Source organism: Cotesia glomerata, linkage group LG10 (assembly GCF_020080835.1).
Source record: "Cotesia glomerata isolate CgM1 linkage group LG10, MPM_Cglom_v2.3, whole genome shotgun sequence".
Lineage (NCBI taxonomy): Eukaryota > Metazoa > Arthropoda > Insecta > Hymenoptera > Braconidae > Cotesia > Cotesia glomerata.
In genome coordinates, this window is record NC_058167.1 from 8127022 (window position 1) to 8154964 (window position 27943).

The 27943-nt window shown below is 31.4% G+C and overlaps 3 protein-coding genes and 1 long non-coding RNA gene across 8 annotated transcripts; 2 read left to right on the top strand and 2 right to left on the bottom strand.

Annotated features, from left to right (window-relative positions):
- Positions 1-835: 835 nt before the first annotated feature.
- On the top strand, positions 836-16715 carry LOC123273182 (probable ubiquitin carboxyl-terminal hydrolase FAF-X). 5 transcript variants are annotated; one of them, XM_044740468.1, is made up of 13 exons: positions 851-957; positions 1092-1357; positions 1463-1524; positions 2218-2600; positions 2678-2939; positions 3027-3390; positions 3482-3638; positions 4193-4275; positions 4447-8728; positions 8795-9099; positions 9176-9426; positions 10237-11836; positions 13737-16715. In XM_044740468.1, exons 4-13 carry the CDS (start codon positions 2433-2435, stop codon positions 13903-13905), a joined length of 7641 nt encoding a protein of 2546 aa, XP_044596403.1. In that variant the 5' UTR covers positions 851-957; positions 1092-1357; positions 1463-1524; positions 2218-2432; the 3' UTR covers positions 13906-16715. The 5 variants fall into 5 exon arrangements, with proteins under 5 accessions (XP_044596399.1, XP_044596401.1, XP_044596403.1 ...); XM_044740463.1 differs by having other exon boundaries at positions 4193-8728; XM_044740466.1 differs by lacking the exon at positions 1092-1357 and having other exon boundaries at positions 848-957; positions 4193-8728.
- On the bottom strand, positions 14061-18776 carry LOC123273283. The gene is made up of 4 exons (XR_006511285.1): positions 18480-18776; positions 18128-18227; positions 17975-18070; positions 14061-14123 (listed from the first exon to the last, which is right to left on the bottom strand). It is a non-coding gene; the product is annotated as an uncharacterized LOC123273283 (long non-coding RNA).
- Positions 18772-27321, top strand: LOC123273237 (peroxisomal (S)-2-hydroxy-acid oxidase GLO3). The gene is made up of 7 exons (XM_044740586.1): positions 18772-19062; positions 19137-19288; positions 24753-25137; positions 25246-25378; positions 25470-25586; positions 26956-27067; positions 27139-27321. Exons 1-7 carry the CDS (start codon positions 18929-18931, stop codon positions 27204-27206), a joined length of 1101 nt encoding a protein of 366 aa, XP_044596521.1. The 5' UTR covers positions 18772-18928; the 3' UTR covers positions 27207-27321.
- Positions 20054-23794, bottom strand: LOC123273220 (N-acetylgalactosaminyltransferase 6-like). Its single transcript, XM_044740560.1, has 4 exons — positions 23526-23794; positions 23242-23449; positions 21656-22651; positions 20054-20767 (listed from the first exon to the last, which is right to left on the bottom strand). The coding sequence occupies exons 2-4, from the start codon at positions 23401-23403 to the stop codon at positions 20132-20134; spliced, it is 1794 nt and encodes a 597-aa protein (XP_044596495.1). The 5' UTR covers positions 23404-23449; positions 23526-23794; the 3' UTR covers positions 20054-20131.
- Positions 27322-27943: the final 622 nt, after the last annotated feature.

A 27943-nucleotide genomic window follows, 5' to 3' on the forward strand; every position in this document is an offset into this window, starting at 1 on the left:
GAGATAAATTCAATGATTTACTGATTAATTATTATGTAAAAAATTTTTATACTTTTATTTTGTTACTTGTTACATTACTCAATTCGTAAAATTATTATAATTTTTTTGGAGTAATTAAATAAATTTCTACTTGAAATATTTTTTTTTACATTTATTTATTTAACATTAACAATTTTTTTAATAAAGCATGCTGAAGTTAGCTGACAATTTTTTAAAGTTTTTATAAAAAATCAATTGAAATTAAAAAAAAAATGCTTTAAAAAATTTCCACAAATAATTTTTTTTAATTTTCACAAGTGAATTTTTTTTCATAATAATTTAGTAGCTATAAAATTATAAAAAAATTTCTAATGTTACTTAACTGGAGTGTCTTGAAAATTTGATAAAAATTAAGTTAGCCGACATCTAAAAATTTTTAGAATTTTTTTTTTTATTAAAAAAAAATTTCATTTGTAAAAAACTTTAAAAACTGTAAGTGCAATTTTTAAAAAATATTTTTTGTTCTAATTTAATTATTAAAAAAAAATCAAAAAATTAAAAACGTCGGCTAACTTTAGTATTATAAAATTTGGCATCTAAGGTAAAAGCCCCAATAGATGATCACGTACCAGTATATGACCACTCCATGTATTTGTATATTTGTATTCATAAGTATAGGTATAAATACATGGAGTGATCATATACTGGTACATGATCATCTATTGGGGCTTTTACCTTATATCTAAAATTCAAATGAAATTTATCTATATTGCGGTAGAAAAATAAAAACAATAGTATAAAATAAAGAATGAAAATATTGGGTTGAGAAAGGGTAGAGAAGTTGGTGGTGGTGGTGGTGGTGGTGCTACTGATGCGATGGTAGCGCCGGTGATAGTCATGTTTACAAGTTAGCCGTGAGTTTTTAACGTCACGTCAAAAAAGTGCAACGCGAGTTATACGAGCATTTACTATGTAAAGGTGCGTTTTATTATTAAATATAACAATATTACTGGGCGTGTGTTGTGTCATCATAAATAACCACACGAAAACAATAACCCACCAGTAATTAAATATATCTATTAGATTATTTAACGCTCCGAATACATTTGCAGTGCTAATCGTTAGGAAGGTCGCCATTTTGTATGAGGAGGCCCGGTTGAACAAACGGCCGACCGACGAAAAATAATAATTAATGACACACCGCCTTATTAAGACCGTTGACAACTCATTACACCAGTAGGATCATCACCCGGTGTACTTACTCACAATCCCGGTCTTTTTAAAATAATTATCAATAAACATTTATTGTCCGAGTGTATGTCTCGAAATACGTCGGTAGACTACGCCACTTTTTTTTGTCATTCTGCTTGTGCTGCAAGTATGTGAAAATTTTTGCATGCTCACGTATTCTCACCGCTTGCTAGTAATTTTAATAATTACCTACAATTTTCCATTAAGTAAATTATTTTTTTTTTTTTTTTAGTGTTTACTTCTCCGTTGCATGGGTGGTTATCATCATTGACAGTAAAAACTCATCAGTAAATGGTAATACTCCACGGGTTTAATATTTAATATCTATTTAAATGTGTACAAAGACGGCCGAGTATGACTACGACAACGATAGCGACGACGTGACACGGCATTGTCTTTTTTATCGTAACAGCTAAGAGGGAAGTCAATCATCTAATCTAATTTGGCTGTTGGCGTAACCGAATCCTGGCACTTTTACATACTTTACTCATTCTAACGCTTTCTCATTCTCATTGTAACAACTCTGTATAAATACGTATACATATACCCATACCTACAATGCATATATATATATATATATATATATATATATATATATATATATATATATATATATATATATATATATATATATATATATATATATATATATATATATATATACTTACCAGTACGCACATATATAGATATATACCGATACATTTCCATCTACGTGTATATATATAAGTACGATTATTATTATTTTATCTATTTAACGACTAAATTGTATGATATATTTGACGGGTACAATTTACACGAGATATTTTCAGAGATTTAGTCATACGTAAATTGGAGTTGTAATTTTAAAAGTAAACTTAAAAATGATACTTTTATTAATTTTTTATTTTTACAAAATTACAATTGGTTTGGGGTTTTATTATTGACATTGTGAGTGACTTTAATATCGAGAGTGTTTGTCTAATAATTTACGATGTTTGACTGTTTCAGATAATGTAGACATAGGTTATTGAAACGAGGCCTCTGGGGTATATCTAATAAAGCAAAGGATACTAAATAAATAATTAAAAAAAAAAAAAAAAAAAAAAAAAACAAAGATACTTAATTAAATGCAAGTGTATGAGCTGAATGGTTGCTGTTGATGGTGTAGCATTGTTGAGACGACTTACAGAAATACGAGTTGGAGTAATAGACCGGAATAAAAAATGACAATCGCTACAAGAGGTCAGGGGGTTGGCATAGATCCACCGGAGAGCCAACAGACGACACAGGTGGCACAAGTAGCACAGGTTGAACAAGATGATGCGCTAAATCGAAGAATAAGGAGCACTGAAACCGAATTGGAAGATATTACACGAAGATTTGCTAGAGAGGTTCTTTTTTAAGTCTGAATTATATTTATTTAATATTGTTAGATATTTTTTATTGATTTTTTTATCATTTTTTAAAGATGACACTGTTTAAATCACAACAAGCGTTAGAGAACTCTAATTCAGAGGTTCATTTGACTGAAAATGTACAAACAGAGTCAACTAATGAGACTGCTACGTCAACTGATGAAAATAATCAGCTTAAAGTTAAGCGGGACTTTCCACATACTAAATTAGCTATGTTAGATGAAAAAATAACAAGTTCACGCTGGGTTGTGCCTGTTCTGCCGGATCAAGAGTTGGAGTGTCTGTTGGAAGCCAGTATAGATTTGTGTAAAAGAGGTTTGTTGTTGTTTATTATTAAACCGTTGATTGATTTATTTATTTGTCGATAAAGTATTTATTTAAATCGGTGACTTGATTTTGTAGGGCTTGATGTACACAGTGAAGCGTGCCAGCGTTTTTTTCGTGAGGGCTGCACTATTTCCTTCACTAAAATTCTCACCGATGACGCTGTCAACAGTTGGAAGCCTCACATACATAATTGTATTAACGCTAACTGTGAGAGATTGATTGAACTGTGTGTCCTCAAGCTAGACCAAGATTGGTTTCCCCTCCTCGATCTCCTGGCCATGGTCTTCAACCCGAACAATAAATTTCATACCTTCAACGCAGCTAGAATTTCCGAATCCGTTCCACCTGGCTCCAGTAATATTCCGGATGAAGAGCTTTATGCTCGGCCGTCGCCAGACCTGAGGAATCCTCGCGGGTGGCTGGTTGATTTAATCAACAGGTACTTTATTAGATAATTAATTAATTATTTTTAAATCTTCTGTTATTTAAAAGAAATTTTTTTAATTATAATATTTATTTATGCTTCACAGATTTGGTAATCTTGGTGGGTTTGATATTTTATTATCGAGATTTCAAAGTGGAGTAAATCTCACAATACCTGTAATATACGCGTTAATACGACCCTTTGGTCTCTGTTATGAACTACTGACTGTTCATACGATAGTTAAATATCTAATGCCCATAACTGTAAGTTATTAATTTATTTAAATAATTTTACTAACGAGATCTGATTGCTGCATAAAGTTTAATGAAGGAAATTAATGTTCAATATTTTAAAAATAAAATTAAAAATTTTAATAAGCAATTAGATCTTAAATTAAAAAAATGATTATTATTTACAAGTAGGGTCAATCCTATTTTCGGCCATAACTAGGTGAAAAATTAACATTTTTTAATTTTTTTTATTTTGCATGTTTTTACGGCGCATTTATGATGTATGAAAAAAAATGTGAAAGAAAAAAATAAAGATTTCGATAGCTTTTTTGCCTTTCATGTTTTTGGATAAAATTTATATTTTATCTTTTTTTGTTATATTTTTTTTTTTTTTTTTTTTGAAAAGTACATAAAAAAAGGAACAATTAAAAAAAATTGATTAATTTGATCGGAAAAAAAAAAAAAAAAAAAAAAAAAAAAAAAAAAAAATTAACATGACCCAGCATGGGTTGATCCCACTTGTAAATAATTACCTAAAAAATAAAGAGCAATTAATTAACAGTATATATGTTTTTAAATTAAATTAGGATATAGTGCCTGTAATATTGGACGAATTAACGGACGAGGAGTTGAAAAAAGAGGCGAAAAATGAATCGAAAAATGACGCTATTTCGGCCATAATAAAAGCCATGAAAAATTTAGTATCACGTGTACCACATCAAGAAGTAATGATAAGAAATTTAGAAGTATTGAGACTGAAAATGATTCTAAGACTTTTACAAATTTCATCATTTAACGGTAAAATGAATGCACTTAATGAAGTAAACAAAGTTATAACAAGTGTTAGTTATTATCCTCACCGTAACCCAACGCTCGAGGACGAGGAGTGGTTGACCGCAGAGCGTATGGCCAAGTGGATAAAGGACAATGACGTATTGGAAATAGTATTACGGGACTCATTGCACCAGCCGCAGTATGTCGAGAAGCTCGAGAAGATCCTACGGTTCATCATAAAGGAGCGCGCGTTGACGCTCGAGGACCTAGACGCAGTCTGGGCTGCCCAGGCAGGCAAACACGAGGCGATAGTCAAAAACATCCACGACTTGCTTGCCAAGTTGGCGTGGGACTTTAGTCCCGAACAGCTGGACCATCTTTTTGAGTGCTTTCAGACCAGTTGGAAGACGGCGAACAAAAAGCAGCGAGAAAAGTTGCTGGAGTTGATTCGTCGGCTGGCTGAAGATGACAAAGACGGTGTGATGGCCCACAAAGTATTGACTTTATTCTGGAATCTAGCTCACTCGGACGAAGTCCCCACAGAGATAATGGACCAGGCGTTGAATGCCCACGTTAAAATTCTAGACTATTCGTGTTCTCAAGACCGAGACGCCCAGAAGACAGTCTGGTTGGACAAGTGTGTGGAGGAATTAAAAAGTGGCGATAAGTGGGCACTGCCTGCGTTGAAGCAAATAAAAGAAATTTGCACATTGTACGAACCAAACCCCAACATGGGAAACAACCAACGCAGTCATCATGTTTATTATCGGCAAGAAGTTATCGATCGATTACAAAATCAACACAGTGTCGTTATACTTGTGACAAATAGTTTAACAAATTATATGGACAAAGTGCGACAACTCGTAAAAGAAAACCCAGATATTGACGCAATGACCTTCATGCCAGATGGACGTTACAATCATATTCTCCAAGTCCAGGAGAGACTTAATTTTTTACGTTTCTTACTTAAAGACGGACAATTGTGGTTGTGCGCCGAGCAGGCCAAGCAAATTTGGCAGTGCTTAGCTGAGCAAGCGGTCTTTGTGTCTGATCGTGAAGCCTGCTTCAGGTGGTTCTCCAAATTGATGGGCGAAGAACCGGATCTCGATCCTGCGATCAATAAAGATTTTTTCGAGAACAATATTCTTCAATTAGACCCTACGTTACTTACCGAAAGTGGCATAAAGTGTTACGAGCGTTTCTTCAAAGCTGTTAATTCCAAGGAAGGAAGGTTGAAAACAAAACGCCGTACCTACCTGATGGACGATGTAGATTTAATCGGAAGTGACTATCTTTGGCGTGTAATCACAAACTGTCCCGAAGAAATAGCTTGTCGGGGTATTGAACTTCTCAAGGAAGTAAACACAAATCTAGGACCAAAGTTACAATCAACAGTGCTGAGTTTCCATGAAACTTTTATAGCCGAATGTATGGATAGATTAAAAGCTCACTACGATACGGTCTCAATACTCACGGGAGTAAGCTCTGAGGACAAAAGCGAGGCTAAAGATGAAAAAGAATACAACAAAATAACAATGGAGGCACTGAAAATGTGCCGGGTTATGAGAGTACTGCAGGAGTATATTAACGAATGTGATACCGCATTCCCAGTAGAACGTAAAATATTGCCTCTGCATCGCGCAGCTCGTGGCAAACACATGTCTCTGATCCTACGTTTGGTAAGTCCGGGAAGAAATATCGACGACATTGACGTTTACACACACAGCAACGACACCCTGGCGTCTCTGAGGCGGCAAATACTGCGTAGGACAAAGGCCAACGGTACGAATGTTAAATTAGATTTGTACATTAATGGTGAGTCTTTGGATCAAGCGGACGACCGCAAGCTGCTTTCCCAAATCCCTTTGAGGGACAAAATGCTGCTGTCTGCCAAGTTAAGCCAGATGCACAGCAACATCCCCAGCTCGCCGGACAGCAGCTCAGACAGCTCAACGAGCTCGCCACACCATCCTTACGACGGTCCTAATGTCGAGGCCGAAAACAGCTTACCAGGGGTCGTGATGTCCCAGCGACCACACTACGTCACCTTTTTCTTTCAGCTAGCAGACCTGGGGTGCACTCTGAAGCACTCACAGCTTCGAGACGCGGCGCGTAACCTCCTGCAGCTGGTCCCACCAGACACTCTCACGGTAGCTCGATTACAGTGGCTCTTTGGCCATTATAAAGAAGAAGAGGGCGCCGTTAACCAGCACTGCAACGAACAAAACACCAGTGTGGACACTCTGTTCTTCGCAGCGAGTCCCAGTCAAGTTTTGTACAATCTCGAGGTATTGTACACGCTGCTGATGCCAGCGCTGGATCCCACATCTGAGAAGGCCTTTGAATTTCAGTACAATTTTATAAAAAGTGGAGAAGCTGGCGTTATCTTGGATATGCTGACTAAAAATAAATTTCTACCGAACGCCGATGAGACAACTAAGCGCTCCGCGTATTTGACTGTTTTAAAACTCTGTAAATTGTTGTTGACTGTCGTTGGAAATGTTGTGGCTTGTGTGCTGGATGACATGCAGCAGTCAGACAATCATGACACTCATTATCACAATAATCGGGGATTTATTGTAATTTTAAAGCAAGCGCTGCAAAATGTACCCAATCAAAACACCGAATACATGTTACGTAGCGTCGCGACAAAGTTGACTCAACATCTAGTGAACCAGATGCCTCCAGGCGGTACCGAGTCTGACCGTTGCTGTCAAATGTTTATGCAAGCTATCAATTTCGAATTGCCGGACATGCCGACAATACGTGCCATAATAAAGATCGCCTGGGCCGCTTCGACCGGTAACCTCAACAACGTCGACGCTTCTACCGATGTACTTCACACGATGCATGAAGCTAATCAGCGAGACCCACGGCCAATAGAAGCCAATGACATTTTAGTGTGTAAAGAAGCCCTTGAAGTGCTGACAATAGCCCTAGTTCTAAATCCAAATGCGTTGACCAACTTAACTCGGGATAAAATGTGGCACACATTTCTCACGGACCTCGTGCTGGTCAGCGTGTCCAGGATAGTGAGGATGGCCGCTGCTGAGCAGTTTCTCCTCATCTCGACCTACTGCAGCAATCACCAGTCATTTCAACTGAACCTGATGGTCCTTTTCAGTGTTCTAAATACAACTGTTACCGAAAATGCGCGTCAAAGCCAAGAATACTTTCAACTTTTGTGCAGATTACTTAACTACGCTCACATATCTTCGTGTCCGCTACCCTCCGCTGAAGCTCTGCTGAACATCGAGATAGCCTGGCTGAAAAAAGTCCGCAACAATGTAATCGAAACCGGCGAGACCCAGGTTGAGGATGCGCTGCTGGAGGGTCACCTAAGTTTCACCAAAGAACTTCTAGCTTTTCTTCCGCCGTCGAAGAAATTTGAGCTCGGCTCGGACGAGAAGCGCGGTGGTACTTTGATAAAAGAACTGGTCAATGACTTTATTTTTCCAGCTTCGAGGTTGATGCTGCAGCTTCGCAGTACTGGAGAACTGAGCTCGCCGCAGGCCAGCCCGGTCTGTACAACCCCTCAGTCAACCAGCGCGGCTTTTGACCTTCTGGTCGGCCTGTGTGTCGGCTGCGTACCGAATATGAAACTTCTAGTCACGATGCTCACAGACATGTTTTACTCCGAGCGAGATGAGCCACTTGTCGAGTGGGACTACTTACCGCCAGTGGGCCCTAGACCTCTCAAAGGATTCGTCGGGCTGAAAAATGCCGGGGCTACTTGTTACATGAATTCTGTTTTACAGCAACTGTACATGGTCGAGAGCATACGGGTAGGACTGCTGACCGCGGAAGGAGCTGCTACGGATTTGAATGAAGACTTTTCCGGGGAAGAACGCGTCGACGGTGAACAGACTATCGAGGCTAGTGATAATGACACAAATGAAGAAAAGTGCGGTGTTGATGAGTCTAGAAAAGAATACAATATTGGAATTCTTAAGCAAGTACAAGCGATATTTGGACACCTGGCTTACAGTAAATTACAGTACTACATACCTCGTGGTCTCTGGAAACACTTTAAGCTACAAGGTGAGCCGGTTAATCTGAGAGAACAACAGGACGCGGTTGAATTTTTCATGAGCTTAGTCGAGAGCTTAGATGAGGCTCTTAAAGCGCTGGGTCACGAACAAATAATGGGAAAAATTCTCGGTGGGTCCTACAGCGATCAAAAAATTTGTAAAGGTTGTCCTCACAGGTATTCCAAGGAAGAGCCCTTTAGTGTTATTAGTGTAGATATTCGGAATCACAGCAATCTCCTTGATTCTCTCGAGCAGTATGTCAAGGGCGAACTTTTGGAAGGAGCAGATGCTTACCACTGCGACAAGTGTAACAAAAAGGTTTGTTATTGTTAAGATTTTATTTTTTTTTATTTTGCTTTGGTTTAATAAAATTTATTATTTCAGGTTGTTACTGTAAAACGTCTGTGTGTCAAAAAACTTCCGCCGGTACTGGCAATTCAATTGAAACGTTTTGAATATGATTTTGAACGAGTCTGTGCAATTAAGTTTAACGATTACTTTGAATTCCCAAGGGATTTAGACATGGAGCCTTACACTGTCAGTGGACTCGCTAAACTCGAAGGGGAAGTTATTGACTGTGATTATGAGGAAATTAATAAAGGTACTTGTACCAAGTATCAGCTTACTGGTATTGTCGTACACAGCGGACAAGCTAGTGGTGGTCATTATTATTCTTATATTCTACACAGGTAAATAATATATTTATTCATTTTTAGTTTTGGGATTAATAATTGGATGTAGAGTAATTTTTAATCATTTTTATAGGCAAAATGATGGTACTGCCAAGTGGTACAAATTCGATGATGGCGATGTAATTGAGTGTAAAATGGAAGAGGAAGAAGAAATGAAGACTCAGTGCTTTGGTGGTGATTATATGGGAGAAGTATTCGATCAAATGTTAAAACGCATGAACTTCCGCCGTCAAAAGAGATGGTGGAATGCGTATATGCTTTTCTATACAAGATTAGACGTTGAAGAAAATTCTCTTATGAAAAGTTTCAATGAATTGTCTTTATGTAAGTTTTTGAAATATTTATTTAATTATATAAAAAAAATAATTACACTGAAATTAATGAACATGTAAAAATTCCACCTGTAGAATTAAAATAATTTTAAATAATCTTAGAAAATAATAAATTTTCAAAAATATTTTTTTTTATCACAATTAATTAGTGATAAAAATTAAAAAAATTGTCATATATCTCCTGATTTCAGTATTTTAAAAAATAGCTTTTAAAATATATATTATCTTAATATAATTTATTATATCTTGAATATTTTAGAATTTATTAATAATTTAATTATGAAAATAATTAAATAAAAAAATTCGGTTATTATTTACAAGTGGGATCAACTTATGCTAGTCCATGTTAAATTTTTTTTTTAAATGCTCCTTTTTTTACTTTTCATAAAAAAAATATATCAAAAAAAGATAAAATAGAAAATTTATCCAAAAAAATGAGAGCCAAAATTTTTTCCAGCTTTTAAAGGCAAAAAAGCTATTGAAATCTTTATTTTTTCCTTTCACGACATTTTTTATCATAAATGCACCATCAAAAACAAGCAGAATAAAAAAAATTAAAAAATGTTAATTTTTTACTTAGTTATGACCCAAAATAGGGTTGACCCCACTTGTAAATAATTATCAAAAATTCCACCTGTAGAATTAAAATAATCTTAAAAAATAATAAATTATCAAAAATATTTTTTTTTTATCATAATTAATCAGTGATAAAAATTTAAAAAATTGTCAGATGCCTCCTGATTTCAGTATCTTAAAAAATAGCTTTTATAATATATATCATAATAATATAATTTATTTATAGATACCAAATTGGGAGTAATGAAAATGCCGCCAGCAATTGAATACAGCGTCCGTAAACAGAATATTAAATTTATGCATAACCGAAATCAATTCAGCGCTGAGTATTTCCAATTTATCAGGAAATTAGTCTCGTGCAACGCACCACACGTATTGAATCGACAGAACCTCAACGATAAAATGCCAGCGGAGGCCGAAGAATTATCGATGTTATCAGTGCAACTGGCATCAAGATTCTTGTTCTACACCGGGCTCCACACGAAGAAAACGCTGCGAGGTACCGCGACCGATTGGTACGACATTCTCAGCCACCATTTACGCTGCAGCAAAGCAGTGCGTTCGTGGTTCGCTCACAACGTGTTGTTCAGCCACCCTCACAGATTCTGCGAGTACTTGCTAAGCTGTCAAACGACCGAAGTAAGAACCACGTTCATGAAGATCCTGGTGTTCCTTGCGCACTACTCTCTGCACGACGGACCTTGTGCTCCTCCGAGTTTCAACGCGCCTTCAATTCTTCTGGACCCAACAGCAACCCTCAGTGACCACCTGCTTCACGCAGTATTGTCTCTCTTGCATCGTGAAATATCTGACCACGGAAGACATCTACCGCACTACTTCTCGCTGTTTCACTCGTACGCAAACCTCGGTCTGGATGAGAAAGCTCAGCTGCTGAAGCTAAATGTCCCGGTGACATTTATGCAAGTCGCGATCGACGAAGGTCCTGGACCGACAATAAAATATCAGTATCCAGAGTTGACGAAGCTTCATCAAGTAGTTAGCATGTTAATCCGCTGCTGCGACGTGTCTTCTAAATGCCAGTCGAGTATGGCGCAAGCTGGCGTTCAAGTTCTACCAAACCCGTATGGAGATCCATCGTGCCAACCCGACTACTTGATGCCCATCCAGTCTCAAGCTGTCGATATTCTCTTCATTCGTACGACTTATATGAAAAAATTAATCGAAGACGCTAATGTCACCGAAGACACTCTTAAATTGCTACAGTATTGCTGTTGGGAAAACCCACATCTCTCACGGACAGTCCTCAGCGAGCTGCTCTGGCAAATAGGGTTCGCGTACACTCACGAGCTGAGACATCACATGGATATTTTGCTGTCCATGCTGCTTATGGAAGACTCGTGGCAAACTCACCGAATTCACAACGCTCTCAAAGGAGTCCCAGACGAAAGGGAAGGACTTTTCGAAACGATAATCAAGAGCAAAAATCATTACCAAAAACGCGCGTATCAGTGCATTAAGTGTATGGTTCAATTGTTCAGTAAGTGCCGAACTGCTCATCATTTGCTATACCAAAATCTTGAGTTGAAGAGAAAGTGGAACCATGCTATCGACTGGTTGCAAGAAGAACTTGAAAAACGGCCGTACACCTCCGCGCCTCCTTATACTCATGCTTATAATAATTGGTCCCCTCCAACCCAATCCAACGAGTCGACTAATGGGTACTTTTTGGAACGCAGTAACAGTGCTAAGAAAACTTTAGAGCGTGCCTTTGAACTTTGCCCTGAAGAAGAGCCCGAAGTTGAGGAGGTTAATGAGGAATATTATAAACGAGGAAGTAATTCACAGTGGGTTCCTGGATCTGAAAGGTAATTTATTTTATTTTTTTTTTTTTATTTATTTTTATTTATTAAGGTCAAAATTTTTGCTAAAATTTTTATATATATGCTTCAAAATTTTAAGATTACGACGAAAACATTTCTCCTAGAAAAAATTTATTGAATAAAAGTTGTTCACAATTTAATTTTGTAAAAAAAATGTTTCTTATGATTTTTTAAAAAAACCAATATTTTTGGAGTAACTCCAAAATTAAGATTCACAATGAAAGGTTCAAATTTTTGTTTTATGATAATTATGAATCTTATTTTTGAAATTATGGTGAAATTATTGATCCTAAGGAAAAAACATAAGGTAAAAGACCCCATTAGTGGCACTATAAGGAAGGGGGTTAACAGAATGATTTTTTTATCATAGTTAAAGTACAAATATTGAGTTTTTTTTGTACTTAATGCCTTCATTCATGTTTAAACTTACATAATTAATTAAAAAAATTTAATTTTTCTAAATTTACCATTATTTATGATTATTTAAAATCCATTATTCAAATGACCCCATTAATGGCAGGGCAAATAATCGCCTGATCCAATTAGTGGCATACTACTGACCCCTTTAGTGGCGGATCTAACTCGTATGCGTAAAATTTTTCAAAAAATATATTATAAACATAAAAATATTATTTACAAATACATTTATTAGAAAAATAATTATAAAATTAATAATAATTGAATTTAAAATTATTTAAGCAAAAATATATTCTTGATCACTTTTAAAAGACTCGTATTGAGATTATAACTGCACAGTCAGACACAATGCTTATGAACGTAAACAGATTTACTATATAAAAAGGTTAGAGCGCCTTTGATTTTAACATTGACGGTAATTGACGCTAGAGAATTTTCATGCCCCTACTGGTGAAATTTTTGTTTTTTTTAAATAATATTTATTTTAAAAAAGGTAAATAAATAATTTTGTGATTCTATAGACTTTTCAAAATCTATAATGATAATTGCTAGTATAATTAAATGAGAAAAATGTTAAAAAATTCGCTTTTAAAAATGTGACCAATCTTAACCAAATTATTAAGAAATTTAAAATTTGCTTGAGGCTTCAGTTCGGTTGAAAAAAAAAAAATTTTTTTTTTACTAAAAAGATTTTCTTTAAAATCAAAATTAAACATTTCTGTGATCTAGAGGTCTTAAAGATTAGAAATAAAATAATCATAATGGAAATTAATTATTAAATTGATTATATAAATAGCAAAATCAATTAAAGTGCCACTAATGGGGTCTTTTACCTTATGTAACGTTCTGGATTTCCAGCTAGTTTATTTAAAGTTTTCCAGGCGGATGTCTTTAGGATATCTATTGATTCCAGGCGCACCCTACTCTTTTGATACTCTATTATAAATTTTTAAAATAATTATTAGGAAATTAACCACTAAAATAAAACACTCAATTTGTATGAAAATTAAATATGTTAAAAAGGTTCAGTAATTCGGGTACCGGACTTAGGTCCGGAGCCGAAAATGGTTGTCGCCTGGTTGCCCAGGGTAGATTGACGTGGATTTTCATCCAGTACAATAGATTTTAATAATTAAATGTAGCAACGCCGCACCTCAGGTTATCCTGGGGAACACCATCGAGGCCCGAGTCTCATGCAGCGTCATGAGTTTTGAATTCGAGTCGCGATGATGTTCACAGAATTTCCTTATCTCCTCGTCACTCCGTTAAAAAATTCTTTTAACGGAATGATCGAGATTTTATTTAATTTAAATAATCTCTTAAATCTGGAGCTCAAATTTAAAATTTGCTAGAACTTTTACACATGAGAGAAATTTTTTTATAAAATTAAATTTTGAAGAATTTTTGTTTGAAAAAAATTTTTATGCTACCAATATTTTTACCATAATATTATTTTTTTTTTTTTAAGGTATGCTGGTCAACCGGATGTAACAGTAACGCAGCAAATGCAAGAAGAAAGTGAACAGCAGCAAGAAAAGCAGCAACCTACGCCGTCACCTGTTCATATACCTCACGTGAGTCAAGTACAGACTTCTCAAAACCCAGAGTCACCTCAAAACAGTAGTCAGGATCCATAATGAACGTCGGTGTCACTCAATCGGTGCTTACGCGATCACGATAACGTTCTGTTGAGTAATAAATTTTTCGTAAGAGCCGGTTGATCATTTCAAATATTTAATCTGACTCGACACTACTATTGTACAGTTGGAGTAAACATTTTTTTAATTTGTTACTGGACGCGCATATTTTTAACGTTATATCAGGTCAACTGGATCGTCGCCGGTCACTGTAGTTTCTAACAAAAAAAAAAAAAAAAAACAATGAAAAACAAAAAAAAATGAATTATTTAATGGTAATGATAATAATAATAATAATATTAATAATAATAATAATAATAATGATAATAATAATAATAATAATAATAATAATAATATTAACGAGCAGAAGAGTGACAGAGAAATTAAGTGTGTAGTTGTGGCCGGTCACACGATTAAGTTGTACAAATGTATAGCGAGAAATAGTGATTTATGGTGGGATCCAGTCTCTTATCAATTATTAAATCGTAAGCGATGGCAATTTTACCGTAATTATTATTCTATGTAAATTTGAACATAATGTTTATTATTAATACTAATAGAAAAAAAAAAAAAAAAAAATAAAAAAAAAGTAATTAAACGAGTGAATTAGAGTTCTTGCATCATGAGACAAAACCAGGACATACAGTATGGAAATACATCAAGTACTCTTTGTACGGTAGAATTTAACATGATAAATAATTAATAAAAAAATAAAACAATCTTGTCGGATCATTTTAATTTTTTATCTTGCTGTTCTATAAAACTGAGTCATTAAATATTAAAATCTAATGAAGTAATGACGATTAAAATAATTAAATAATACAATTTTGTACTTAATCGAACATAATTTATCAGTGACGAATAAAAAACGGAAACGTTTATAATTATAGTAACCAATTCTGGCAGTTGTTTAAATATTAAATTTAGCTTCCCATAAATTATTATTGTTATTATTATTATTTTCTTTTTTATAACGGAAGTGGATGTATAACTGAAGTCGTGCCTTTCCTTTTGCACCCGTATATAAATTAAAAAAGCTTCCGCAACTCTAAAGTAGATGTCACTTCAGTAGCGCTTCTCGCAAGTGCTCCGCTGATTTGATGGTAGACTACATTTAGAACAGAATTCTTACACCGTATGAAATGTATAATAAATTACTCATACATTTTGGGGGCTTTGAAAATATATCTAGCCTTTGCAATGCCGAGTGAAGGTCCCGTATCATCGAAACTTATTTTTATAATTATAATAGAAAAGCCATTCGTAAAAATGTTTTTGCTCCGTATTTACGTTTAAATTAGAGTCACTATAATTCAATAAATAATAAATTTTCGTTCGATTTAAAAGATCTAAAGTGTAACGTACGTTAGTAATTATTAAGATGGTTTATTTATTAATTTAATCATTTAATAAAATTATATATTATTATTTAAATTTACATTATGAACATTAGTTCGAGCCATCGTTTTAGAGTTGTAATCTTACTATTGCACTTTTTGTATTTATATTATTATTATTATTATTATTATTATTATTATTATTATTATTATTATTCTTATTAGTTTTATTATTATTATCACTACTATTGATATCATTATTGTTTGTTGTAAGTTTAGCAATCGATTGCAACTCTAAATAATAATAACGTATGTTAGATAAAATATTTAAAGAAAATAAAGTCATAGATAAGAATGATGAAAAAAAATCGTGTGTGTATAAGAAGTTTAAATAACAAATAAATAAAAAAAATAATGAGACTAAATCAACGACTATCTCCCGACCAGGCCAGGAAATATCATCAATTGTAATTACATTTAATAACTAATTTGTATTGTAACAGTGCGCCAAAATTATAAAAATGAAAATAATTGTAATAACAATTTTAATAATCTTTTACAAAGTGAGCGAGCGAGAGTGAAAACGAGAGTAAGAGTAACAAACTAATAAGTATGTAGATCAGTTCAAGTTAAAATGGGTACCTAATATTATTCAGACATATATATGTACATATATACTGCTTTTTATATGTGATAAAAATTTATTATATTTCTATTATACATTGAGAGTGCAGCGCTGTTGTAAATCCTGGTTTTTTGTACACATTTAAACTCGTATGATAAGTTTTATTATTACTATTATTTTTTTTTTGTTATTGACATTCTAGTTGATAAATATTATTATTATTATTATTATTAATATTAATATTATAGTTATTATTATTTAATATTTAATTGTATTCTCACACGAGTGTAAAACGTTAATCTTTAATTATTTTTCAAACAGTATCGAATAACTGGATTTGAATGAAAATTTATAAATAAAAAAAATAATAATAATAAATAAACGTAATTAATGGCCATTATTATGCGGCATAATGATAGTTTATTGTCTCATACACACGATAATGTTGAATTTATTATTATATAATAATAAAAATAATAACAGAACACGAGTGAGTTGTTGGCTCACTATTTACTCATTTAAAAGTAACAGAATTAAAAAAAAAAAAAAAAATGAAAATAAAAAAAATAAACGGAACAATGCGTAACCCTCGCTGCTCAATTCCATTCTAAGGACTTTAAATAAATCTGCATGGTTAATTATTTATTTATGTATTAGATCATTTCTCATAATGCAGTAATGTAAATTAACACATTAATTAATTAAAAGAAAGTAAATTAATAGTATTTCGTCTAAAATTTAGATTAAAATCAATGAAAATGAAATTTAAAGCCAATTTTATTAACTGGGATTCTAGTCAGTGATGAAGAGCGTAAGAATTGTAATAAATCTCCAGTCGTCCGTTTAATAAAAATATACTTATTAAAATGTATTAATTAGTTGTCAACAATCGCGTCGAGAATAATAAATAAAGTTTGTTAATTATTTATCATGCCACTTAGATTTATTTTATTATTATTTAATTATATAAATTTATTTAAATTTTTAAAATAGATTTTAATTAAAATAAAAATAAAAATAAATAATAATAATAATATTCTGAAGTATATTAAAATAATAATAATAATAAAATAAAATATAAAAAGGATTTTTACCAAAGCCAATAAAACCGTCGTTATTTTCACTAACGCTTCGAATTAAAACTAAAATAATAATAAATAAATAAAATAATTAATAATTGCTGTATGCTGCTTAAAATAAATTTTTTTTTAATCCATAATTTTTATAATTATTTTCTGGCGTTTAGTTAATTATTATTATTATTAATTTAATTGTTTGTTGCGGATCAACGCAGGTTTATTGAACACAAATACAATAACAAAATAAAAAAAATTAAATAAAATGTTACGCTAAGTTTTACGACGAATGATATTTAAAAAAAAATCTAATTGAAGAAAAATAATAATAATAAAAAGAGCGAATTGTAGGAAATCAATTTGTACATAAACTGCATAACAAATACTGAATATTAATACACTGCAGTAATACTAATTATTGTCATTAATAATAATAATTAAACAATTTTATTTAATTCAATATATATATCTTGATTTATTAATTTTAATTATTACTGTTACTAATTTTTATTTGTTGCCAGGCACTGTGTTATGCAAATCATTGCAGGCATGTACTTTTAATCATTGTACTATATTTTATTGATTAATAATAACAATATTTCCTGGACAGCGTCGTTAATATTTAATTAAAGAAACATTCAACTGAACGGTGCTCGTGACTAAAAATTATGTAATTTTTTGCCTATCACTCAAATGCTTTATTATTATAATTATAATAATTATTATTATATATTCTTTAAATTAATAAATCTGTTAATTTTATTAAAACTGAACTATAATAATAATAATAATAATAATAATAATAATGATAATGATAATGATAATAAAAATAACTAAAACAAATGATGATGATAACAAAGAAGAAACAAAACATAGAGATTAACGACTGCAATATTATACAATAACAATAACATTAGTAGAATAAAAGTTAATTAATAAAATAGCCAGACTATTTATTACTATAAATAATAAAAAAAAAGTATGAACTGGCTTGCAGTTTGTTATTTTCTATTTTAAATAAACACAATTACCTTAAATAAATAAAACGGAGTTAATTATCCGTCTCCTGCATTGACCAATTATTCGACATAACCATAAATATTTATATTCATGATCAACTACCTATACTATATTAAATTATATTATTATTATTTTGATTAAGTCTTTAGACAAATTATACAAACCTTAAAGGGCTAATAATTATTATATTATAATAATAATTTTGTAATATTTGTTAATAGCATTTAATGTAAGCATTTTATTTCGCCTGAATATATATTGTACCTGCAACAAAATTTATGATACTGAAGTCAGCTGACAGCTGTCAAATTTTTTTTATTTTTAAAACAATTTAATCACAATAAAAAAAATTGCTTAAAAAATTTCCACTAATAATTTTTTTTATTTTCACACGTGGAAATTTTTTTCATAATAATTTAATTGATATAAAATTATAAAAAAATTTTTGTTGTCAGTTAACTTCAGTGTCTTCAAAATTAAATTAATATTATTTGATCATTTTGAGGTTATACTCACGTTGCAGGTTGTTGCAGGCATTTTTTTTATTTTTTTCTTAACCAAATTGAGATGGACTATTCAGAGAAAAAGTGTATTATTGACGAATGTAATAAAATGTTGAATCATTTTGAATTATACCATAGTTCAATTATATGATCTTCACTTGAGTTACGATAAGATTTCAAGAAAAATAATGCTTTATCAATTGACACGTGATTATTCTTGACTGCCCGCTAAAGAGGGGCGGAAATTAAATAATGGCCGTAAAAAATAAATAACATATTTTTCTTTATAACGCGTGCAACTGCTAATGTTTAATCACTCGATGTTGTTGATTGTACATTTGTACGCCAACATCAGTAAGGGTCCACGTTACATAGTTCAAAATTCCATTGATAAGTTTTAACACTTGAAGATTAATTGCGCTCTTGAGTGGTCGTAGAAATTATTGCTATTTAAAATAAAAAATGGATAATTTTGTTTCTGTTGATGATTTTGAAAAATCAGCGCTTCAAATTTTGCCAAAAGCGATTAAAGATTACTACGCAAGTGGTGCGGGAAAAGAATTTACGCTTGAGTGGAACAAAGATGCGTTTAAAAAGTTTGTTTTTATTATATTTATTATTATTATTATTGTTTATTTTTATTATATTAATTTTATAACTCGATAATTAGATACAAAATTCGCCCGAAAGTCTTGACAAATGTTTTGAAGTGTAAGATAAGTGTGGGGATTCTTGGGGAAGAAATATCGATGCCGTTGGGAATAGCCCCGACGGCTATGCAGGGAATGGCTCACCCAGATGGCGAATGTGCTACTGCTAAAGGTAAGAATGTAAATTAATTTAGGAATTTTTCTTAACTGGATTTTATATTTCTTCTTTTTTTATTTATTTAATCACAGTGAAAATTCTTCTCCATATTTCTTCATTGTACTTTTGTATAAAACTAACCTAAATTTTTTAATAATTATTGCTAATTTAAGCGACTTAAATAATTAAATGAATAAAGAAAATAATAAAATTGATTAAATACTTTATATACAAATAGCTAATTTGATTATACAAAAAATATACTCTTAATAGTTAATAATATTGATTACTCAATACAGGTTATGTCACCTTGTCAGACACTATTTAAATAAAATTAATTTGAGCAATTATAATATTATTATTCTTAATAATAATAATAAAAATAAAAATAATAATTAATTGTCTACTAGATAAAATATTAATGGCAATTTCAATAACCAATTTAAGGCACAACATTCAATATATATTTACAAGAATAAAAAAAAAACTAATTATTCATAATATAAAAGTTGGTTACTTTACTTTTCTGAATTTTTTTTTCTTAATTATTTGTAACAAATAGCCAATGACTAGTCAAAACTGACTTATTAAATATTTCTTCATTAAAAAACTTAAATTATTGGAATGTGATAATTAATGATCCTGAAGTTAGCTGACAATTTTTTTAACAAATTAATTACAATAAAAAAAATGTTTTAAAAAATTTCCACAAATAATTTTTAAAAAATTTTCACTTGTGGAATTTTTGAATAAAAATTTTTTTATAATAATTTAACTGCTATAAAATAATAAAAAAATTTCTAATGTCTGTCAACTTCAGTCTCATGATAATTAAAACTAAAAATAAAAATACAATTATTATAATTTGGGGCCGACGTTCTCCCAGTTGTTGATGGCCTTCATATTGACCTCGTGGATCCTCCACTTCTGGGTGCTGGACGCGGGGTCACAAGCGGAGACGAAGACTTTTTTGGCGGCGGGGTCGGTGTCCAGACACCTGTCGCCCAGCCCGTGAAGCAGCCACTGTTTCTCGACGTCGTACCTCCAGCGTTGATTGCCCTGTTGCCCGTGGCAGGGGTAAAGGGTCACTGGGGCCTTGGCGACCCCACTGGAGACATCCAAGCAGTCTGTTCTCGTCTTGGGACGAATGTCCTTCCTCCACGTCAGCCTGAACTCTTGCTCCCCATTCGCAACTTTCACGTTGTCCTTGACGCAGAGGTCAACAGCTATAGCTTCATTCTTGGCCCTTCGCTTCGCGTCCAGACACAGCTCTGGCACGCCGATGTTCCGGATTTCTCCCAGCGCAAAGTCCTCGGGCTCTACTGGCGGGTATGTATCCACTAAGTCGAAAGCTATGTTCTCCATGAACCACTTGAATGGCTTGCAGTTTAGTTTTTCACGCAACGCTTTTTGGACTGTCAGGTCTCCAGGGTCTAGGGCTCTTAAATGCGGACGTCTTTTGTAGATATATTCTGCGTACTCGTCCATCCATACCTACAAAAAATATTATTAATAATTAATCTTCAATGATTTATTAAACAATAAATAAAACGATAATGATAGTCGAGAAAAGATAAGAAAAATTATTATCAATAATTTTATTTAATTTGAATATTTAAATAAAAGCTGATAAAAATTTTTTTTTTTTTATTTTTCAGAAAAAGGTTTTTAAAGTTATAATCTATATTATTAAAAGAATAAGATAAATTTTATGTCTAGGATAGTCATACGACAAAATCGGCTTTTTTAGTGAAATTTAGTGTCATTGCAAAGGTATTGATTTGAATTTGTACCTTTTCAAGATTTCATATTATTTCTCGCCGATAGTCAATTTATTATAAGTATTTAAGCTGCATTCGAAAATGTTCTATCTCTAGATACATAATTAAGAAATGACCTTGCATCTTGAGAACTATTGATATTTTTAAAGATATAAGTTCATCCCGACATTACACTCATCGAGACCTTTCATTTGAGTACCCGCATCAATTTTTCATATATTTATATATATATATATATATACATATATGTATATATAAAAATATATCAAAATACATGTGGGTATTCAAAGGAAAGCTATTTATGAGTGTAACATCGGAATGTACTTATATCTTTAAAAACGTCAATAGTTAAAAAGTACAGTGCAATTTAAGAAAAGTCATTATTTAATAAAGCAAAATTTTATTTATAGTCCACGAGTCACGGGAGTCACATAGTGACTGCAAGATTGCTAGTACTGAATAATAATCTAATAATTTTTTTAATTTTTCTAACAATCAAAAATTAAAAAAAAAAATTTTATAATTAGAAATTATAAAAAATTATCAGTGCAAAATTTTTTAATTTAAAAATTTTTAAAAATATGATTAAAAAAAAATCTACCTGAGCAACTCTCTTGTAATTTCGTCCCAAAAAGTCACCTTTCCCTGGATTAGGAAAAGGCGCAAATTTTCTATAAATATGAGCGACTCTTGAGCAAGGAGCATCAAACATCTGACCTCCACACTGCCAAATTTTAAAAGACAACTCATACTGTTCTCCTCCCCAGATATCAAGACCAGGATCATAGCCTCCGAGCTCCCAAAAAAATTTAGCACTAATGGCAAAGAGACCTCCAGCCATCACCGGATTCTTGAATGGCTCGGAAGGATTCGCGAGGTCTGCTGAAAGCAGCGGCAACCTTTTGTAGTATAACTCCCAGTCAAAAGCCCCGCGAGCTCCCTCATCCTGAGCCCGGTACTCGAAGGTATCGAAGGCTATGACATCTATAAAGGGACACACACAAGTCTTGTAGTCCTTGGTGATGGGTTCGATCAGCGGCGGGAGCCAGTTGACGTTAGCCTCTGTGTGGGAGTCTAGGAATACTAGAATTTTAGCTTTAGCTTTTTTGGCACCGGCGAGTCTGCCTCGGATGAGGCCCGACCTCTGGGTAAGTCTTATCACCGAGACCTTTGGAAGGTTGCTGGCCAGGTAGCGGTCGAGCTTGTCCTTCAGCTCGACCTTTGTACTTGCATCGTCCACCAAGATTATCTCCTCGAGGAGCTCGGGGGGCGAGCGGTTGATCACGCTCCAGCAGGTGCGCAGCAAGGTGGTGAAGTGCTCGTTGTGGAATGATACTATCACAGAGACAGAGTTGAGGTTCTTCAAATAGGTCTTTTTCTTGCAGTCCGGGTGACGTATGTCCGGAATCGAGCGGTTCAGAGAAATTTCGTCGCTCAGCGCGGCATTGAACCCGTTTACTTTGTATAATTTATCTTCTGTTAGTCGCTTTGATGGTGATAACGTTGCTGGCTTTCCCTGCTCGCCGATCCCCACTCTCGAGGAGTCTTCTTTCATTTTTTTGTAGTCATGCCAATCAATTTTCTCTTCCAGTTGACCCTGAAAATATATAATCATAATAGTTAGACCAGCCACATAACTTGAATAAATATTTTTATACATGTATATATCGACTTGTCATAGATTTATATTTGTGTGCGGATCATTCTTATATTATACTGGACCTTTGAATATTTTATCATTAATTAGTATATTAAAATTCAGACTTTTTAAGAAACGATTTTTTTTTTTTAATGTAAATTGATTGTAAATTTTTTTTTTTAAGATAATTATCTAATATGACAATTTTTTTTTTTTTTATTTTCATTAATATTTTTTTTTTCTAAAAACTATAAAAAATGATAATTATAAAAATTTGCACTTTTTTTATAATAATTTAATTTAATAATATGTCACTTTATTTTATTTTATAAAATTATTTTGAACTTTAATTAAGTATAAAAAATAATAAATTTTTTTTAATATAATTATTAAAAAAAAATTCAATAAATTTCTGTATAATTATTTAATAACTTTAAACAAATTAGAACCTGTCAAATATCAGCTGCTGTCAGTGTCACACAGAAATAAATAAATGTATGAGTATGTATGTGTAATAGGTGTAATAAAAAGATAAATAGTGTACTTACATTTTGATAGTTTTTATCTCCCCCAAAAATATTGAGAGAATGCGGGGAGCCAGCTATCGAAAGACGTGGACCACGCACGTAACGGAACACGACGATTGTCAGCAAGACCGCAAACGTCGCAACAAACAAAAATTTGATTAAGCTAATCACATTGCGCTTCATTATATCTAGTTTGTCATGACTTTGATTGATTAAATATTATTTACACCTGAATAAATAAATAAATAATTGTTAGTAATTTTTTAATGTTGTTAAGTATTTAATAGATATTATTATTTTATTACCGTCATTTGTGTGCCCTGAATGAGGATGTTAGATGTTAGATTGTTACTGATATTAAACTATACTATACTAGGAAAATTTAGTTAATTAGACATTCCAGGATAGTTTTATAAACTGGCTCCTCACTGCCTCACAGCTCACTCGTGTTCGTGTTGTGTGCTGTGTTTATCTCGTAAACTCTCACTGTGAACTCTCGATATGTAATTGGTTGGAGCGGTCGACTGTTTTAGTATCGAAAATACTGACTGGAGACTGGAGAAGGAGTATTAATATCTGGCGATAAATCGATTTATTACAATCTCGATTAATTTTATTTAAGTTATTTTTTTTTTATTTTATATCTTTAATTTAAAATTTAAAAATTTTTTTTGAACTTTTTTTGAATAATTAAATTTTAAATTTTAAGGTTATCATTATTTTGTATTGTAAAATTTAATTTAAGATTTCTTCTTTATTTTTTAAAACTCATATTTTGAATTAATAACTTTAATAATTCTAGATTTTTATTATATTTAATTTTCATAAATTAAAAAAAATTAATATCTTAAATTTTAATATTAGAATAATACTAAAAAATTTTTATTTAATTTCTAACCTTAAAATTAAAATTTTAACTTTTGTCAATATAAATTTTCAGGATAATAAAGTGAACTGACTGAAATTTTTTTATAATTTGATTACAATAAATTATAATAAAAAAATTCCACATGTGAAAATTTTTTAAAGTAACTTTTTGTTATAATTGATTTTTTTATAAAAAAAATTGACAGCTGTCAACTTCACTATCATAAATTTTCTAACCTTTAATTAGTCACTCTTCCAATTTCTTCATAACCTAAAAAAATTTTAAATATTTATGAAAAATAATTTAGCAGATATTTGATAATTTTAAGATTTTTTTTTTTAATTAATAAATTATGGCAAAAAAAATTGACATGTAGAAATTTAAAAAAATTAAGAATGCAATTTTTCAAAAAGTATTTTTTGGAACAAATTTATTTGTTAAAAAAAAACTAAAAAATAACCAAGTGACTGCTAATTTTAATGTCATTAATAATTTTAAGAATTTTATAACAAAAAAAAAAAAAATTAACACGTAGAAATTTAAAATTTAAAAAGTTAAAAATGCAATTTTTTTAAAATAATTTTTTTGGAAAAATTTTTTCGTTAAAAAAAATTAAAAAATTGTCAAGTGACTGCTAACTTTAATGTCATAAAATATATTTTAGCTGCCGAGCACATGAAAACAATATATATCCAGTCAACAATATCGACAAACAGCATTGAAGAAATATCAAAAGCAGCGCCTAACGCGATAAAATGGTTTCAACTCTACGTATTCAGCAATCGCCAAGTGACCATTAATCTAATTAGACGCGTGGAAAGAGCAGGTTACAAGGCTATTGTTCTCACTGTTGATACCCCATTTTTCGGAGTAAGACGCCGAGACGTTAAAAACAGATTCGCTTTGCCGAGACACTTGAAACTGGCGAATTTCGACGGTCACTTGTCTTCAAAAATTAACTCTGCGGACTCTGGCTCCGGGTTGAATGAGTATGCCGTCGATCAGTTCGACCGCTCACTGTCTTGGGACGATATCGACTGGCTCCAAAGGTACGTATCAATCTTATCGATCAGCATGTCTAATATCTAATATTTAATATTGATAATGATTTAGTATCAAGATATGATTAGAAGAAATAATTAAATATTTTATTTTAGTATCACTAACTTGCCGATTATTTTGAAAGGAATTTTAAGAGCCGATGACGCTCTTGCAGCTGTCAAAAAAAGAGTCCAAGGGATCATAGTCTCTAATCATGGAGCTCGGCAACTTGATACCGTCCCTGCGTCGGTTTGGAAATAATAAATTATTAGCGATTGTGAATTATAATTAAACTGTGATTGGATTATGATTAATGATTTGATATTTAAATTGATTTCAGATAGAGGCACTACCTGAAATAGTTAAAGCAGTTGGTGATAAGATAGACGTTTATTTAGATAGCGGGATTAGACAAGGGACTGATGTATTCAAAGCCTTAGCTTTGGGTGCTAAAATGGTAAATTGTATATCTTTATTCATGGAATATAATTACTATTTTTCTTTTTATTGATAATTCATTCAAACTGAACAAACGGGAAATTAAAACTTTAGATAGGACACACTATCGTTAATTTAAAATGCTGATAAAAAATTAATTGTGATTTAATTTTATTTTAAATAGATAATATCTTAAGAGGTATAAATAAGTTTGATTCAAAAAAATTTTATGTTCTTAGAACAAATATTGCATTGTTCAGTTTGAGGTTAGAAAATTAAATTAAACAAATTGTTAAATAAATTAATTTAGAACCTTGATGAGGTATTAATAATAATTTTAAATCAATTATATTTTAAGAATTACAAATAAGTTTGATATAATTTTAAAGTTCTAAGAAGAAATATTACATTATTCAATTTGAGGTTAAGAAGTCAAATTAAACAAATTGTTCAGTAGGACATTATACTATAATTAATTTAGAATTTTAATAACATATTAATTATAGTATTAAGTAAAGAATATTTCAAGAGCTATAAATGAGTTAAAAATAATTTTTAAAGTTCTTAGAACCAAAATTGCATTGTTCAGTTTGAGGTTAGAAAGTCATATTAAACAAATTGTTCAATAGGACATTATACTGTAATTAAGTTAGTACTACTATTATCACAGGTGTCAAATTAGTGCTTTGTGTAATTTAACTTCAGTAGTATTTTTATTTGGCAACGCTGCGTAAAAGCTAAAGAAAGAAATATATTCTGTTCCACTCAACATATGAGTTCACGTGCATTGGTGTATGTTTGAAAATTGCGTGCGTCCTAACCTTTTCTGCGGTGTTGCCACATTATGTTGACTAGTACTTTATTTTCAATTATTTATTAATTATTCTTATCACAAGCTCTGAGTTTATGGTTTTATTTGCACACAATATTCAATAAATTTTTTTCTTTCTATTGATACCAATATTATAGAAATCTGAACGTCCAGTTTTGTGAAATAAAATAAAGTTTGTTATTTTTCATAAAGATCAATGGTAAAGGCAAAAATTAATAAAGATTAATATCTTTTTTTCAGTTCTCTGTAGGCTTCCAAAAATTTTACTGCTTAATTATGATATGATAAAGTACCAATATGCCAAGTTTCATTAAATTCTGAACGTCAATTCTAAAATTGGTAGTACTACCTTAATTTAGAATTTTCATAATATATTAATGATAATATTAAGTAAAAAATATTTCAAGAACTATAAATAAGTTTAAAATAATTTTAAAGTTCTAAGAAGAAATATTGCATTGTTCGATTTGAGGTTAAGAAACCAAACAAAGCAAATTATTATAATATAATTTTAATATAATACTTCTTAAGTTATAATTGGTATAATTATTTTCAGGTATTCTTCGGAAGACCAATATTGTGGGGCTTAACCCACGGAGGAGAAGAAGGAGCCATAGCAATCCTGAAACTGATGAAACAAGAAATCAAGCAGACGCTAGCTCTAGCAGGCAAGTCATTAAAAGTACATACAATTTACAATAATAAACGTTTGTAATAACATAGATAAATATTTATACAGGTTGCCGATCAGTAGATGAAGTAACTGCTGATATGATAGTTCATGAGTCACATTACAGCCGTCTGTAAATAACTTCTTGCGACTAATTATGCCTCCGATCTTCGGTTTTAAATTGATGAAAATTACAATTACAATTACGGGTTTATAAATAAAAGTAAACAAGAAGTTAATATCTTTACAACACATGGTTGGCATTTTATTTTCAATATATATATTTGTATTTATTCATTTTCATTTTTTTTTAAATATTTATATATATATATATATATATATATATATATATATATATATATATATATATATATATATATATACGCGTGTTTGTATATGTGAGTGTGTATTGCCCGCAAGTGTGCAAGACCGAGCAATATATTAGTATATTTACATACACTGGTCTACATAAATACACAATTAGTGTAGACACATTTTCTACAAGAAAATGTACCGTTTATTTTGAAAAGTCTGGTAAAAGGAGTAGAGCATACTGATCAAACAACGTTCACACAACAAAGAGCATTTATTTTTATTTAAATGCTCAATAAAAGACATTATGTTTTTACTTTTAACTATTCTTCAGTACAGAATTATTTTTTTCAATAAACTCTTCTAAATATATTGACTGATCATACAATAGCTGTAAGCTATTAGAATTTTTTTTTGTCATCACTTAGTTTTTTAAAATATATAAGTACCACAAATGGATTTTAGACGCCTTGAATCATCACAACATCACTTGCTTTTGTTAGATTTTATATTAATAAAAATTTATCTCAATAGCCGATCGTCCGCTCATGCTGATTATAAT

What these genes read in the sequence shown, in the direction of transcription:
- LOC123273182 (XM_044740464.1), top strand. Translation starts at nt 2,433, where the DNA reads ATGACAATCGCTACAAGAGGTCAGGGGGTTGGCATAGATCCACCGGAG. An exon ending in CACGAAGATTTGCTAGAGAG is followed by an intron (nt 2,601 to 2,677) that starts GTTCTTTTTTAA and finishes CATTTTTTAAAG; the next exon opens with ATGACACTGTTTAAATCACA. An exon ending in TATAGATTTGTGTAAAAGAG is followed by an intron (nt 2,940 to 3,026) that starts GTTTGTTGTTGT and finishes TTGATTTTGTAG; the next exon opens with GGCTTGATGTACACAGTGAA.
- LOC123273237 (XM_044740586.1), top strand. Translation starts at nt 18,929, where the DNA reads ATGGATAATTTTGTTTCTGTTGATGATTTTGAAAAATCAGCGCTTCAA. An exon ending in CGAATGTGCTACTGCTAAAG is followed by an intron (nt 19,289 to 24,752) that starts GTAAGAATGTAA and finishes AATATATTTTAG; the next exon opens with CTGCCGAGCACATGAAAACA. An exon ending in TTGATACCGTCCCTGCGTCG is followed by an intron (nt 25,379 to 25,469) that starts GTTTGGAAATAA and finishes AATTGATTTCAG; the next exon opens with ATAGAGGCACTACCTGAAAT.
- LOC123273220 (XM_044740560.1), bottom strand. Translation starts at nt 23,403, where the DNA reads ATGAAGCGCAATGTGATTAGCTTAATCAAATTTTTGTTTGTTGCGACG. An exon ending in GAGATAAAAACTATCAAAAT is followed by an intron (nt 22,652 to 23,241) that starts GTAAGTACACTA and finishes ATATATTTTCAG; the next exon opens with GGTCAACTGGAAGAGAAAAT. An exon ending in ATTACAAGAGAGTTGCTCAG is followed by an intron (nt 20,768 to 21,655) that starts GTAGATTTTTTT and finishes TATTTTTTGTAG; the next exon opens with GTATGGATGGACGAGTACGC.